The sequence below is a fragment of the Manis javanica genome, chromosome 6 (genome assembly GCF_040802235.1).
Source record: "Manis javanica isolate MJ-LG chromosome 6, MJ_LKY, whole genome shotgun sequence".
Taxonomy (NCBI): Eukaryota; Metazoa; Chordata; class Mammalia; order Pholidota; family Manidae; genus Manis; species Manis javanica.
In genome coordinates, this window is record NC_133161.1 from 31,596,306 (window position 1) to 31,613,671 (window position 17,366).

A 17,366-nucleotide genomic window follows, 5' to 3' on the forward strand; every position below is an offset into this window, starting at 1 on the left:
TCCTCTTCCCTGCCTTCTTTTGGGTTATTTGAACATTTATTTTACTATGTTTTTTGCTGTGTCTCTTTATATAGGTTTTTTAGTGGTTGCTATAGGGGTTATGCTATATATATATATATATATATACACACACACACACAATTTTTAATGTACAACATTAAAAGAATCAACATTATACAACTTCAAAGGGAATGTAGAGAGTTGACACCATATTAAGTCTCTCTACCCTCCCCATGTGATTTTAGTTTTTGTATTACCTCTACATACAATGAAAATGCTATCAATGTTACTATTTTTGGCTTCAACAGTCAAACATATTTTCAATAACTGGAGAGAAGTAGTTTATATTTACCCATCTATTTACCTTTTCTTTTGCCTTTACTTCATTCCATATTTTCCAAATTTCCTTCTTGTATCATTTCCCTTTTGTCTTAAGAAAATCAGCATTTCTTTTAGAACAAGTCTGCAGAGAATGAATTCTCCTTGTTTTCCTTTATCTCACAGTGTCTTTATTTTACTTTTCACTCATCAAGGTTGTTTTAACTGGATATAGAATTCTGGGCTGAGGGTTGTTTTCTCTCAGAGCTTTAAAAAATATTTTCATTCCTTTCGGCTTTCAAAATTTCTGATGAGAAATCTACATCATTCAAATCATCATTATCCTTTTTCCCCATAAGTATCATCAGTCTCTGTCAGCTTATAAGATTGTGTCTTTGCCTTTGTGTTTTAGCAGTTTTATTATGATATGTGTTGGCATGGATTTCTTTGGGTTTATCCTCCTTGGGGTTTGATGTGCTTTTAGAATTTTTAGGTTTATGCCTTTGTCAAAATTTAGGAAGTTTTTAGTCATTAGTCATTATTTCTGCAAATATTTTTTGTTGCAATGGACTATTTCTCATCTCCTTCTAGGATTCCATGACATTATACCTTGTGGAGACCCCTGAGGCTTTATTCCTTTCTTTTACATCTTTTTTCTTCTTTTCTTACTAGGACTGGATACTTTCTATTGATTTATCTTCAAGTTCACTCACATTTTCCTCTGTCATCTCCATTTTGCTATTGACTTTATCCAGTAAGACAGGTATTTCACTTTTTCACCGTGAAAGATATTTACACATTCCAGTTCTAAAACTTGTGTGCTTCCTTTCAACATGTTCCATTTCTTTGCTGATACTTTCTCTTGTCCATTTATTTCAAAAGTATTCATCCTTCATGGAGCATTTTCATAATAACTGATTTAAAGGTATTTGATCATCTCAACATCTGTGTCATCTAGGAATTAGTGTCTATAGATTATCTTTTCCCATTTGAGTTGGATTTGCCTGGTTCTTTGTATGCCAAGTAATTTTGAGTATATCTTGGACATTTTGAATAGAATGTTGAGAGACTCTTGGTCTTGTTTAAATCCTATAGAGAATGTTGATATTCCTGTTTTAGCATTTAATCAGCCCAGTTGGGTTCAGGCCAAAAATTCTGACCAGCTTTCTGTGGATCCTTTTTCTGATGTTATTTCGGTTTTTAAAGCTTTTGCAATGCTAGTCATGCATGCCTCACATTTATAAAACCCACTGGTTTCTCTGGGATCTGGGAGGTGGTCTATCCATACTTCTATTTTCAGAGTCTTTCGTATGATCTTTAGAGTCAGATCCACATGTGCACAGCTTGGCAGGTATGCACAGGAGCTCACATAACTTTATGGGATCACTTTCCCAAGCTCTTCATTCTCTATGACTTCCCAGATACTTTCTGGTTCCCAACAACTCCCAATTTTTGGTCCTCTGGCCAGAAACTGTGGCTTTAGTTATCTCACTCTTCCATATACTTCCTGTGATTGCACCCAGGGCTGGAATCATACAGCAGAAGAGGAAGAGACAGTGGAAAAAAAACAGTGGAATTTTTGTCCCATCTTCTTGGGACCACAGTTTCTCTGTTTGGAGAGGAGGAATTTTCCCGTTTCTCAGAGTTTTAGGCACATACAGGCTCTCACTGTTGCCATTGTCACTACTGTCAACATTAGCATCAGACTTCTCAGGGGACAGAGGGGATTTATCCTACTCTGAGTTATGTTAAGAATTTCTTTAATGCCTCTTGAACCCCTCCAGAGGGGTTCTCTGGAGATTTCTGTTAGGTCCCTCTCTGCATGCAAGGCTCCCACATCAAGGTTTTGGCTGCCTTAGGTCCAAGCTAATGGATACCAGAGGAGATACAAAATAAGAAAATTATCATCCTTCAGTGATACTTAAATTTTCAGTCTTTCTTAATCTGCCTACTACCAATCACTATTCGGAGTCCTCAAATAGCTCCTCTATGCATTCTTTTCAAGTTGTATAGTTGTGTATAGCAGGAGAGATAAGATGGAGTGTCCTTACTCCATCTTACCTGGATTCAAAGTCTCTCCTTGCTTTTTATGCAAGTTATGTCATGTATTTTCCTTCTACATATTTCAAACCTCACAAGATATTATCCTTGTTTTAACAGTCAATATTATATTCTCCCACAAATTTACCCTTCCCAGTGTTCATTCTTTCCAGCAATTCTATAATACATCTGGTATAATTTTCCTTCAGCCCAAAGAATTGGCTTCATAGTTATTTTCTTAGACTTTTTTTTGAAAGCATCTATATTTGTCTTCATTTGCAAAGGCTCTTCACAAAGATTATAAAATTCAAGTTTGGTAGTCCCCAACTTTTTAAAAGATGTCATTCTACTGTCATCTGATTTTAGTAGTTTCTGTTAAAAAGTCATCCATATCTTATGGTTTCTCCCATGAAGTTATTTTGTGTCTTTTCATGAAGTTTTAATATTTTGTCCTTGTTCTGTCAGCAACTTAAGAGTGATGTACCTAAGTATGGTTTTCTCTGTATTTGTTCAGCTTCAAGTTTATAAATTTCTTGAATATGGTTTGGTTTCTGTCATCATTTTTCAAAACTACCTGTTGAAAATATTTCTTTAGTCCCTCCCCATTTTTCTAGATCTCCAATTACAACAAAGTTAGACATTTTCATTCTGTATCTTATTTCCTGTACTTTATACCCTTTTAATTCTCTCTGTGCACTGATCTGGATACTGTTCATAGACCTCTTTTCTGGTTTACTAGTGCACTGTTTTGCTGATTCCAGATAGTTCCTCAACCCACCCATCTAATTCTTAATTTCAGTCATCACTTCCTTTGCCCTCCCTCGGTTCTAGGATGTTTGTTTAAGTCTTCCATATGGGTTCCAGTTCTCTGTTATGTTATTTTTTTGAACTTCAAATTTTTATTTTGGAATCTCGAATAAATCAAAACTCTAAATTACTTGTGGGTCTATTTCTATTTTCTGTTTATTTGCTTGCTGGGCTTTGATAACTTTTAGATTTGATGCTGAATATAATGGAAGAGAATCTGTAGAGACCCTAAGTGATATCAAAGTTCCTCCAAGGAGGGTTGAGGTTTCCTTCAGCTTGCAAATAGAGTACCCAGGGCTCACTTTGATCCTGTCAAGAATTGGTTTTAGACTTTATTGTGGCTGCTCCGTTTCAGTTTAGTCCTTACTCATGGTGTAGTCCTTATTCCCAAGGTAAGGGAAAAACAAAAGAAGAGCTCCTTTTTCAATTCTGAAGGGTATTTTCACTCATTACAGAATTCTTTTTGCACCGTTGTTCCTTTCAGCACTTTAAAGTTGTTGCTCCATTGTCTTCTAACTTCCATTAGTGCTAATAAAAAGTCAGTTGGAATTAATTCATATTCTTGTTCCCCTGTATTTAATGTAACATTTTTCTCCAGATGCTCTAGAAATTTCTCTCCTTATCTTTGGCTTTAAATAACTTGATCATGATGTACGTAGATATTATATGCTTTTGTATTCATTCTGCTTGGGGTTTTCTGACCCTTGAGTCTGTAAATTAATATGCCCTATCAGACAAATTTGGTACAGCATTTCTTCTAATATTTGTACCATTTTCTCTAAAATTTCACTTGCACAAATGTTAGACCACTTGGTGTTATCCCATAGACATCTGAGATTACATTTATTTAATTTTCAATATCTTTTCCCTCTGTTCTTCAGATTAAATAACTTCTGTCTTTAACTTCATTGCCCTTTTCTTCTGTCAATTTCATTCCAATGTTATGCTCATTTAGTGAATTTTTCATTTCAGACATTTTAGTTTCTGGGTCAGTTTCTTATGGCTTCCATTTCTCTACTGAGATTCTCCATCTATTTATTCATTGTGATGATATTTTCCTTTAAATATGTGAACATAGTTATATAAGTGTTACCTTAAAATTTTTTTCCTGCCAGCTCCTATAATTGGGCCATCTCAAAGAGAATTTCTTTTGACTTCTTTCTCTCAAGTATGGGCCACAATTCTCTGGCTTTTCTCTTGACTATTTTTTCTTAATATGTATTAATAAATAACTTTCATTAATATGTATGTTTGACCTTTTAAATGATACTTCATTTAATGGATGCTGATTTTATTGTTGTAAATTCCCCCGTGGCCTGTTTGGTTTGTTTCTATTCTTTGTTACAGCATGTGATATAGGGAAACAAAATTTTGACTTTTGTCCTAAGACATGCTTTTCACATTCAGGCATGATCCTAACTTTAAAATGGTGACCTTCACAGCATCCCAAGTGAATGACTGAAATGCTTAATAAGGAAGTCCAGTGTCTCTCAAAACTGAATGGCATGTAGCAGGCAATGTCCTGCAGAGATTTTCAGTCTTATTTCTATAGTCACCACAGCTCTTGGCCAAGGACCCCTAGCGAATACCCATGTAAAAGGTAAATACCCTTTTTCACCACTGCCTGATTTCAGATATGCTACTCTGACAACTGCAGCTGCTTCTACAGCCCAAAACTCCAGTCTCTCCCTCCTTAACTGAGACTACTGCTCTGCACGGGTTCCACTTCTTGCACTCCGGGAAAAAAGTGCCCTTCATTGGAAAAAACAGGACCTGTATGTAATAGTTGTGGAGCACAATTCCTGTGCTGCCTCTTCTCTCAAAGATCACATCGGTGTGGTACCTATTACCCAATGCTTGAAAAGGTTTGCCTCAAATATTTTGTCCAGTATTTGAGTTCTTCCAATAGGAAAAATCAGATTCCTATATTCTCATGGCTGGAAGCAAGTCTTTGGTACACATTGAACACGCATTGAGATTTAAATTACTGAATTAGGACTTTTCTAAAAGCAATTTCTGAGAAAGAATAGGTACGAGTGTGCTTAATCAAAATTTTAGGAGTGAATAAAAGTGAAAGGGAGCAGTGCTTTTAAGGACATGGAATATAAACTTCAAATTTCAAACTTAACCTATATATATGATGCTCTCAGTTGGATAGGCTAAATGAAAAATGATATATATACTATGTTGTTATTTGATATATATTCTACATTGTTATGTATATGATACTCCTAGATTTAGAAAGTAAAAATGAATATGTTTTTTTCTTTCCCATCTTTGACCTGTCTTGTTAATACACAATGTTCTTTCTTCAGGTCACTGAATTTAAGTTGGAGATACCGGACCTTTGAATCATTGGTTAGTGATTAGTTAAATTAGGTGTCACTGCCTTAGGAAGAAGCCAGTTCAGACAAATGCAAATGTCTACTTGGTTGAAGTAACTCTCCATTTTTAAAGGGTGGAGATGGTTTGGTAGTAAATTAGTTCTCTCTCTTCCCTGGGAGATTAGACAAAAACAATAGATCTAACTATGAAAATAGACTGACTCATTTGGCTACAGTGCTATACTGAAGTTACAAGCAAACCAACATTAATCTTCAGAAAAAGAACTGGGTTCTGTAAATTGTAGGTGAGTTTTCCAGTTAGTTCTGAGAGTTCTCATTGAAGAAACCAAAAGTCAGACATTAAATTCTACTGAATTCATAGATATAGAGGCTCTCTGAACACTCTTTCCTTACCTCATCTTCTGCTATAGCAAGGCTGAAGTCATACACAATTTACTGCATTATTTATTAACTCCTCTTTAGGATGCAGTTTTTATTTAGCAAGAGAAGTGAGATTTGCAGTAACTTTCCTAATTTCTAGAATATTTCCCAACTTCACAGTGGTGAACGCTGTCTTCAAAGTGAAGGGTCCATCAAGAGAACAAGGACAAATGAGGGAGGAAAGCTGGACCTGTTGGGCAGGAAGTTGTACAGGGCTAATAATGGGTCATAAGTGAACAGTGGAGAGTGTGAGGGAGACAGAATCACAGATATGGAAGAGAGACGAGCCATCTGGTCCAGACTGTCTCTAGATAGGTCAGAAAGGGGTGTTTGGGTGGACATTTTTCACATCTGAATTTAGCTTATCTTAAAAATTTTCAGCCTTTTGCCTTTCACCAAAGCTGATTTCTTCTGAGCAAGTCATATGGTACTTCGGCCCCAGGATGAAGTCCTTTGGAGTGGATTTAATTAGTCTGAGGGATGGTCCCTTTTTTTTCCCAGGATGTCTGTTTCAGGTTTAGGTCATTCCGTTGGCCTCACCGATAACTGAAGGGCAGATCCCCTGGCCACTCAGTAATTCCCTGGGCGGAGAGGAAGGGCCGATGGTCACATCCCATGTATTTCTGACTCCCCTCAGCTGTGAGGACACGCTGTGCCGAAGTGGGTGGAACTTTGAGCAGAGGAGGTTTTTTGTTGTTTCAGGCCTCATTGTCCAGAAGAGGCGCATACAAGTGCCTACCCTTCTCAACGTACACCTACACACCCTTATATTCTTAGTTGGCATAAGTCAAATTCTGGTAACTAACATTTCCTCTGGGGCCCATCCCTCCTACATATCCCAGACGTCTGGATTTACTGACTGTAGAACCAGGAGGGTAGAAGTAGATTTTAGCTTATTCTTCTGCTTCATCCAGGCAAGAAGTTTATGAGCATAAGCATGGAGGTAAATGAGGTATTTGCCCTGTTTGGTGATGCCTATCTCAACACTTCCCCTCTCCCGCCCCACCTCCATCCCACCAGTGTGTGCACGTGCTGGAAGCAGAAACGCAACCCCCACCCCTGCCGCGCACCCCCCTGCTCCTCCCTCCACCCAGCACAGACTAACCAGAACTTCCCCTGGGTCGCGGCCCAGCGATACGGAGCAGAGCGGCCCTGGCGCGGAGCCCTTCTCTTTCCGAGTCGTGGGTGGCGCGGTGCTTGTTTCCCTCCCCTCCCTTTCCGGACCCGAACGGGGATGTATCTGGGTCAGCCTGGGAGGGGCCAGACCTGCCAGGGATCGGCGGGGGGAAAGGGGTGGCGATGACAGCATCTTTCAGGTTTTTGGCGTTTCTGAGCTTCGTCCCGTCCAGTTTCTCATCTCTCTCGCACCCAGCCAGTCAGGCTCTAGGAGTGGGTGCAGGGAGGGCCCGTCCTTGCTATCTGGGACCGCCAACCTCCACACGCTGCAAACAGTGCTTCCCCACCCCCACCACGCACACACATTCTCTCTTCCCCATAGCAGGCTCCCCGGGCAGGAGACGGGTCCCTCCGCTCCAGGAAAAGAGCGATGGAACAGTTCACGGCCGCCGCGAGTTCCTGGTCTTCCTTCCTTTCCGGTGATAAACGGCGGGGCTACAAGCCAGTTGCTGCACAAGATGCTCCACCCGCGGGCCCCAGCCTCTCTATCTTGGCTCTCTGTGGGGACCCGATGCAGGACCGAGGGTCTCTTCACTTCCTCAAGGAGCAAAGGCTGAGCGCCAAGGCAGTTGGCGGCCCGACCAGGGTTGGGGTGCAGACCCCCGGCGGGCTCCTTGCACGCTGCCTCGGTTCCTCCCTACGTGATCTTTTGCGCTCCGCAGCGCCGGGGAGGAGCTGGGTGTGCGTAAAAACCGCACCTTCCCCAGACGCTTTGGCTGAGGACGCCAAAATGAGGTCTGGAGGGTCACTGATCTTCCATGCTCTCCTCCCCAAGAGCGCAGTACCGAGGAACCAGGGCCGCAGGTCTTCGCTCCCCGGGGCCTGGCCCCCTCCCTAACCTTGCCCTGCATAGTCGGCAGCTCCAAATTGCCAAGGGCTCGCTCTCCCTCTTGGCGTTAGGGAGAGAAGTGGAGCAATGAGTTGCAAATCATCTCTGGATTCTTTCGTCCTGTACACAGTCATCTCCTCATCCTCCCTTCATTTCCCCACACTGCTCTCTCCGGACTTCTGTTTGCCGGAGGGCAGCCTTGACTATCCGGAACGGCAGCCCTGTGACTGGAGCCCATAGGTTCTCTTTGGCCAGGAGCTTCCCAAATGATGCCTGCTTCCGAGGGTGCTCGAGGCCACGCAGAGGTGTTCCTCCTCCCCGCCTCACCTCCCTCCCACACATCTCTTGCCATCATTTCCTCCACCCTTGCATGAAGCCCCGCACCCCCACCCCCGCCCGGCGCCGCGCCCCCTCCCTCGGCTGCGCCCCGGCGGGCGGGGAGCTGAACGGACAGGGGCTCGCGGGCTGCGCGCAGAGCTCTCCGCGGCCCGCGCTCGCCGCGCCTGGGCACTTCGGCTGTGGGCGAGGCGGCCCGCCTGGCCTTTATCGCTCGCCGTGCCGGTGGTTTGAAACTTTATCAGCGAGTCTCGCCACTCGCCGCAGACGCGAGCAGGGGGCGGGGGCGCGGCGAGGCGCCGGCGGCCGTGACGAGGCGCTCCCGGCTGAGCGCTTCTGCTGGGGGCACGCATGGCGCCCGCACACGGAGTCTGACCTGATGCGGACGCAAGGGGGTTAATATGAACGCCCCTCTCGGTGGAATCTGGCTCTGGCTCCCTCTGCTCTTGACCCGGCTCACCCCTGAGGTCAGCTCTTCATGGTGGTAAGTGCACGCGCACCCGGCGCGGGGGGATGTGGGCGCTGGGAGCGGGGACCGCGCTGCCCCGCAGACCCTTCTCGGCAGCGCTTCCCCGCGGCCGCAGCGGCCACGGACTCTGGCCCGAACCTGGCCGCCGGCCTCTCCCATCGCCCCGTACTGAGCCCCCTTCGCTTGTACTGGAAAGACCATTCCAGCTTTGACAACTCGAAAAAAAAAAAAAAGAAAAGAAAAACAAAAAACCAGCACACATCCCCCTCATATGAGAGCTCCGATATTTGGTTTATTTGGACCCAGATGAGCGACAACAGAATCAGCCAATTTTTGTCCCATTGAGAGACACGCTAGCTGGGTTTCTAGCTCCCTAGCGCAGATTGTGGTGTGTGTGTGTGTGTGTGTGTGTGTGTGTGTGTGTGTGTGTGTGTGTGTGTGTGTGTGTGTGTGTGGCGTGGTGTGTTCTTGAAAGCTACAACCATCTATGCTCTATCCCTTCCCACCAAAAATCTGCCGCAAGATAAACCGACTGGCCAAGCTCCCTAGCGCAGATTGTGGTGTGTGTGTGTGTGTGTGTGTGTGTGTGTGTGTGTGTGTGTGTGTGTGTGTGTGTGTGTGTGTGTGTGTGTGTGTGTGTGTGTGTGTGTGTGTGTGTGTGTGTGTGTGTGTGTGTGGCGTGGTGTGTTCTTGAAAGCTACAACCATCTATGCTCTATCCCCTCCCACCAAAAATCTGCCGCAAGATAAACCGACTGGCCAATTCAGGCAGCCAAGAGCTGTAGAACCCAAAGCGTGAGATTTTGCCTTATTTCCCCGTCCTTCCACATTCCTAATGCTTCATCCCCCGTGGGGCGTTAAGAACATTTTGCTGCCTCCAGGTAGAGACTACCGCCTTAATGCAAAGCTCCAGGCCCCTGGGGCTCTAGTCTACAATGTTACCCTGTGCAAAACCCCAGCCACCCCAAAGACTAACCTAGCTGCTGTCATTTGTACGTTGATCTGCAATTTAGTTATTTTGCATAATGAAGGAATGTTGAAATGTAACAGGTCTTCGCATAATCGAAAGTTCCAAAGAGAGATTCTCTCCCCACCCGCATGTCTTCATCTCCCAACCTTACGATCTTAAAAAGAGATGAAGTCGAGGGCTCTGAAACACCCTTGTGCCTCACAGTTTCTGAACAGATACTAAAACACTGATTCAGAAAGACCTGTTATTGTGGGCCGTTTTTTAAAGTATCTGACAAAAGTAAGAAGTTTCAGTAAATGAAAGACTAGAGCAGGGAACTTTAGGACGACACTAGTGCTCTTCAAAGGAGCAAGGCAAAGCATTGATGGGAAGAGGGTTCGATTCCTTCCTGAGCCGCTTGGAACAGAAAGGTGTTTAGCTTTGACATTGCTGACACAGAATCAAGGACTGATTTATCAGTGACCATTTTTCAATAAAATGACTATTTCTGTTTCCATGGGTGTGTAAACATTATTTATTGCCCAGGCTTTTTGTCACATTGTCTCACAGTTGTCACTTAAATATATTTTTTGGAAGTCACAGCTGTAATGATTTTATGATCATATAAAATAATGAAAATACAAGAAAAAGACATTTTCCTTGTTTGAGCGCTTCAAAAGACACCTATGGCAGCTTGGGTTATATAAAAGGTACCTTTCTAAACATTTCATAACTAATAGAGAACATCTGGGTAGAAATGATGATGTAATTTTTCGTTAAAGTTTCTTTTTATAAGTACTTTATGGAGCTATAACATTGATTCTCCCAAACATTTAGTGTCCTTAATAACAATAGAATTTTTTTCCAAAGGTTCTTTATAAAAGCCAAAAAGAACTAGAAAATGGAAATATTTAAAGGATCCTTTAGAAAGGAAAGAACTGCATATCTATGAGGAGAGTGTAACATCAGATACCAGCAGGTGTTAATTAGACAGATACAGACAGTTCTTTAAGACACTTAACCATTATGGGAGTGAGGTGCTTCTAAAGGTCAGCTTCCCCGAAAGCCAAGTCAGACACATTGTGTCACTGAGATCAAAACCTTCCTGGAAAAGCGTCTGAAGCATTCTTTCCAAAACATTTGCCCCTTCTCTCCTCGTAACATGGCGACTACAGGTATTGCCTCTACCACCCTGGCCAGAGCATCATCTGGAAGCTTCATGTCCAAGATACAGTCATCGCCCCCCCTTTAGGATGGCCTCTACCAGATCACCCGCCCTGCCTGCTGGGCTGTTCCACTGAGCTCAAGTGAAGTAACGTTTGCTTTCTAATACCCCCACAAGGACAAGGAATTCATAATTGAAATATACTTTGAACTCATCGGCCCTCCAGGACCACCCTGGGCCAGACCTCTCTGTTCACGGCATTCTCACCTCTGTGTTGGTCCTTCCCAGGTACATGAGAGCTACGGGAGGCTCCTCCAGGGTGATGTGCGATAACGTGCCAGGACTGGTGAGCCGCCAGCGGCAGCTGTGCCACCGCCACCCGGACGTGATGCGTGCGGTTGGCCTGGGCGTGACCGAGTGGACGGCGGAGTGCCAGCACCAGTTCCGCCAGCACCGCTGGAACTGCAACACGCTCGACAGGGACCACAGCCTCTTCGGCCGGGTGCTGCTCAGGAGTAAGTCTCCTGCCCGCACACGCTCACCGCCCCCCACCCCCACCCCCACCACCTTGGTCTTCAAAATCCCTGCACATCTTTTCCTACGTCTCATTCAGTCAGAAACTAGTTCTGTCAGGTGGCACTGCTGTGTTTTACAGATGAGGATTAGAAAAATCAAGAAACTTGTCTGATGTTTTGTGGGAGGCCAGTCATAGATTAGTATGTAGTGCCCCAGGCTGGTGTCCTCTGACTCTCTGCTCTGCGTCACTGACAACCCAGCCCGGCCCTGCAAGTTCAAATTTTGTCTCTAGGAGAAAGAAAGAAGGCACCCCAGGGCTCTTTTGACTGTTTTTACTCTTCTTTCTGGGACTTGAACCTTCTAGAAGGAAACAGATCAGGACAGAGTGCCCAAATCTGTTATCAGCCAAAGGTGGTTATTACAAAAACACCATGTGAGTGTTTATGAAGAAGCGGGACAAACCTCTGCGCAACACCTTTGACCTCCCATTCGGCTATCAGCCTTGGGTCATTCTGGGTCTAAGTCCAACATTTGTTTCAGGAGGTGACATGTTATGTAAGGCAGAGGTCAGCCTGTCTTCACGGCACTTTTCTTGGTGCCTGTGTGTTGCAGGCACCACTCACTCATTGAATGGTTGAATGAATGAATGAACAAATGAACGAACAAATGAATGAACTTGTAGTGAGTGCCTATCATTTTCCAGGTATATTTTGGGCAGAAGGATATTGTTGGAGGATAGGGGTACAAACCATGAACACACAGTTTAAAAATACCTACCCCTTAACCTGGTATTATTAGCATTCTTTGATAAGTAGTACAGCCCATTTGCTACCAAGAAATCTGATTGTAAACACAACAGTTTATGTGTGAACCCCAGACAGGAAACTTTACACTTGTTTTTGCCCACTCCCCCATTCCTAAGAAAGTCATCCAGGCTATGTACTTGGTAATGCTTAACAGAGGGTGTTTCTATCATGTAATCATCACAACCCTAGGGTTTTATGAGGCCAAATACATAACTGAACATCTCTAAAATCCCCCAAGGGTGTAGTACTCCCACTCTTAGTGTATCCCTCAAGTTAATTTACTGTGATATTCTGCAATTTTATTCTCTAGTTTAAGAACTATATTCTTCTGCATTCCTTTTAAAGTTTCGATATGACATCGCAGATTTTTGAAAGGTTAATAGTATATTTCAGCTACATGGAATTTGAAGACTTCACCTAGATTAGCTCACCAGTGAATCAATTAAAGTGCTGGACCTTGTCAAAGAGAGTTTGCAAGTATCTAGTGCACATAATCTTTGGATATATTTTGTACAGGCTCTCAGTGTTTAAGACTTATCAAGATTTTTCCTTTCCAAAGTGCTTACAACCATTTTCCAATGATGGCAAATGAAATGTACTTCTCATTTATAAAATGATCACCTATAAATTCTATGAAATCCATTAAGATGTCTCCATATTGAAAAAAACCCTTGAGATCACAAATCCAGGGAAGCAAGTTTTGACCACTGATGCTACATATGGTGTATCAGGCAAAGCTAGGGATTCATTCACAAAATAATTTAACTTAATCTTGGCAATGTTTGTTTCCTCAAAGCTGTAGAATTGCTAAGAGGGAAGAAATTAGAACTAAAGGAAATAGAACTAGTTTGACTTAGTCTAAGGTCTCAGGTAAATAAGAGACTTGTGCTTCCTTCAGAGTTCTTTCCAACAAAGCTGATTGCTTTGCCAAGGTACTCAGAACTTAAAACACTTGTGATACACAATTTCTTTCCATTCTTCATGGAGGGCCAGATTTCTTCCTGGACATTTATGTAAACTCCTGTGACTGTCAGTGATGATTTTGTGTTGGTTATAGGAGGGCTGAATTTGGCCTAAAGTAGTTTATCCTGGAAATAATCATGAAATTCCAATGAAGCTCTCCAAAGATTTTTCAATTAATTGCTTGGAGGGAAATTCACATTTTAGAGTCATGAACTCTCCTTTGGAAACCTAAATGTCCTTATAGATGAAGAGGAAAGGCAAGGGGCAACACCATTTACAGAGAGGACATAAAAGTTACTAACATACCCTGGAGTCCCAGAGAAATGGAGACCATTTGCCTCTTGTGCCTAGGAGAGCTGGAGCAAGACAGAACAGTTCTGAGGAACATTTGTAACTCACTCACTTAACAGACCATCACCAGTCATGCTGGACAAACTTAAAGACAAAACTAATAAACCCAAAAATATGCCTGGAAGAATATACTTCCAGAAGCCTAGAAGAAGCCTTAAGAAAACACAAAGGTGATTAGATCTCATCCTTGTAAATATAAAAAAATATAAATATATAAAATTTGAGAAGAAGCCTTAAGAAAACACAAAGGTAATTAGATCTCATCCTTGTAAATATAAAAAAATATTTTTAAAAAATTTGAGAAAAAAAAAGACAAGCATTTTAAAAGAAAGTTGAACAACCCATAACCTTCCAGAAAGTCTAGCTTCAAGTGTTTTGCCTTCCCAGCCTATGCCTATACACTGAACAGACATTTGTTGACTTGTCTCCACCCCAAATATAGAGAAACTTCAATGGTAACACATCAAGAAGTATAAAGATTATCATTTAGAGGAGGATTTTGTTTCATATTGTGATGGTTTAAAAAGAATCAGTTTTTCTAAGAAGAGGCCCAGGATCATAATTTGTTTTGTTACAAAGCCAACTCTTGAAATGCACTACTATTTCACACATAGCATTTTAGTGATTCATCTAAGACACTTAACTGAAAACATCTTAAGGCTGTATCTGTGTGATACTAAAACATCTGGAGGTAAAATGAAAAGTCAGTCAATGTGCTAAATTTTGTATTTAAATATATAAACATCTAGCCATTTAGTACTGTTTGAATAATAAATGATATTTAGAAAGGTGATAAATATTTAGAAAAATGATAATTTGCATTGCAAATTACTTCTGAAACAGATTTTAGTGATTTTTCTTCTTTTAGCCAACAAGGAAATGTAATTCTATGTTATACCAGGATGAATTCTGCACCTAGACAATTTATTCCTCTACTGCTTTCAAAATGCTGTCTGGTCACATGTGACATATCTATCATCCACATCTTTCATCTTTTCCCCTAAAAGACTACCCCATAAAATTTTTCTTCTCTCTACTTTAACTCTGAGACTAGTGCTAAGTACATGAGCATTTGGAATTTTTCTATGGGATCTCTCAAATGTGGTCACTGAACTCTAAACCCAAAACCAGGATGTAGCCGGTCAATGGGGAAACTATGGACAAGGTATTTTCCTTAAATATAAAATGGGTATAATAAAAAATTTTATTTATCTGAAAGCCAATATTTGAGATTAAGCCACATTAGCATCTATTAGTCACCTTCTTTTATAAAACATCTCAATTCCATTTAGAAAATCTTTGATCCTTATAATCTGGGACTTCTTAAAACACTTTCCATGACCACATTTCTGTCCGGAGTGTGCTACCTGCTCCCTATGGCAAATATTCCTATTGATTTTACCTACCTACAGGGGTGTGATTGATTCCTTTTTCTGATAGTTAGAGGTTTTGGTGGAGGTATTTTTTGAAGGCTGAGGTAAGTGCCATTTAATATGGTGTAGATATGTTTTCCTGATTTTTAATACTGAGACTAGCAGAACAAATATTTCAAGGGCTGTATAATAAATTTTAGCACTGAATGACAAACAGATACAAGCAGGGCTTCAATACAAAAAGGTGGTTTGTTCTCCCAGCTGTGTAGTTCAAAAAGTCACTCTCATCTTGACATCCGAATCACTTGAAAGGCTGTCCATTTTCTGCCTCACTTTGGTATTAGGTTGTTTGGCTTCTATTTTGATTGTTAATATATTTGCTGCAGCAACCATTAATAAAAAGGCATGCTAATAACAATGAAATACAGCTCCAGGTGAAAAATGAGGTGCACATAGACCCTAAAGAGCCTTATATCTGTCACTGGACCACAACACTGTGTTATGAGTTACTACAGATTATTAAAATAATTTAATGTAGTTATTGCACTAAAATATGTCCCTTTCAGCCTGTAAGTGAAAGTAGCCTGTACTCTAATAAAGAACAATTCTAAGAAAGCACCCCAAAGGGTTCTTGCCCAAGTCTAATTACAGACGGTAAATTTGTTTCTTTCCAGAAAAACCAAAGCAAAGCTTTTCACTGTCTTTTTTAACCAATGTTGGTGATTAGCGCAGGTGTTCCCGAAGAAAGTCCATTCACCTTAGCAGACATAGTAAGTAACTCAGATACTGCACACTGCCTTCAAAAATCTCTCCACACTTGTGAAAGTCGGTGCCAAGCCACACCTCTCCAGGGGTACAGCACAGGGCTGGTTATGGCAGGAATGCTCTTCCCGTCCCAGCCCCTAGATGTCTTTGAATTCAGTATTTCAACCTTGATCATCTAAATGCATAGGATATATGAAACAGTTGAGGGATGTAAAATGGTAAGAAGGTCTAGTATCTTGATCTGGGTGATGGTTACATGAGTGCATACATGTCAAAAATTAATCAAACTGTACACTGAGATGTGTGCATTTTATTGTATGTACCTCAATATAAAAAAGAAAATGGAAGGGAAGGGAAGAGAAGGGAGAGGAGCTGCACAGGAGTGTCTCCAGTAATGCCTGGGGGTTTGGAAGGGTTTTTCAAGGACAGCTGTAGTAGTATGATCACCAAAATACGTTGTGGGATGATAGGCTTATAGAATTCCGACTTTGTTACAGATGAAGAAATGAAGGCCTAGAGACATTACGCTTCTCTCTTCCAGGATGTGGGATTCTAAGTTACAGCAAGCATGTGTATAAGACTAATGGCAAGCCAGGAGCTCAGCAAAGCAGGCTGTTGTGGCATTTTCTTTTATACTCATTCACTTTAAGGACAGTTGTCGTACAGATATCTAAGGTGACAAAAACTTATATTAGATGGACGTGATTTGAATTAAAGAACAAGTCTTGGCTGTAGAAGAGAATCCTTCAAAAGTACCAGTACCTTTTGGTCTAAGTGGCAACATCAGACAGAAGTGGAACAAGTATTCAGTAGCCGTCATGCAAAAGTTACTCAGAACGAGCAGTTCCAGACCCCTTCTAAGAAAAGCATTTTTGTTTCAGGTAGTCGGGAATCCGCCTTTGTTTACGCCATCTCCTCAGCTGGAGTTGTGTTTGCCATCACCAGGGCCTGTAGCCAAGGAGAACTAAAATCCTGTTCCTGTGATGCGAAGAAGAAGGGAACCGCCAAGGATGGCAAGGGCACTTTCGACTGGGGCGGCTGCAGCGATAACATTGACTATGGGATCAAGTTTGCCCGAGCCTTTGTGGATGCCAAGGAAAGGAAAGGAAAGGACGCCAGAGCACTGATGAATCTGCACAACAACAGAGCCGGCAGGAAGGTATGCAGGGCAATGGTGCTCATTTTGTAGACTGCATAGCCTCAGAAATGACTTAAGCCTAAGCCTTCCTAGAGTTCATAACATGCTATAGAGTCACAACCTCCCATGGTCCCACAGCCCTGAGCTGTGTGTTCTAATGAATGCCATGGACTGGGCTGAAATATCCCCACCCACACTTCACCTTCCTTCCCACACATGAGCTGAAGGAATCTGCCCATTGCCTTGGTCATTGTGTAGAATCAAGTGTTTCACGGCCCCTCTGAATACTGTATCATCCAGACAGAAGATGTGATCTGTGGGTAAGGCAGTCCTTCATCCCACCTACCAGTGAGACACTGAATGCCTTTACCTAAAGGATATCAAGACCCAGAGCATCTTTCTCTTATCATGAAAGCAACTCACCAGGCATGGCTCATTGGCATCTTCCAGATTCAGGGATGCTCTTTTCAGAACCAGACCCGGTCCTACTCACAATAGCCCCACCTTGTGGTTTCTGGCACTGAATAAGTGGACCAGGGGCAGACATTCCCAAAGAGGTACTCTGGCTCCTTATCCTCTAGTCCCGACTAACCTCCTGGGC

The 17,366-nt window shown here is 42.3% G+C and overlaps 1 protein-coding gene across 1 annotated transcript in view; it reads left to right on the forward strand.

The window, feature by feature from the left end:
• The first annotated feature begins 7,838 nt into the window (after positions 1-7,838).
• The window catches only part of WNT2 (Wnt family member 2), a 44,094-nt gene continuing 34,566 nt past the window's right edge, over positions 7,839-17,366 (forward strand). The window contains exons 1-3 of the mRNA XM_073238551.1: positions 7,839-8,755; positions 11,142-11,368; positions 16,509-16,786. Coding sequence (XP_073094652.1) covers positions 8,673-8,755; positions 11,142-11,368; positions 16,509-16,786 — 588 coding nt within the window. The 5' untranslated portion in view covers positions 7,839-8,672. The remainder of the gene's footprint in view (positions 8,756-11,141; positions 11,369-16,508; positions 16,787-17,366) is intronic.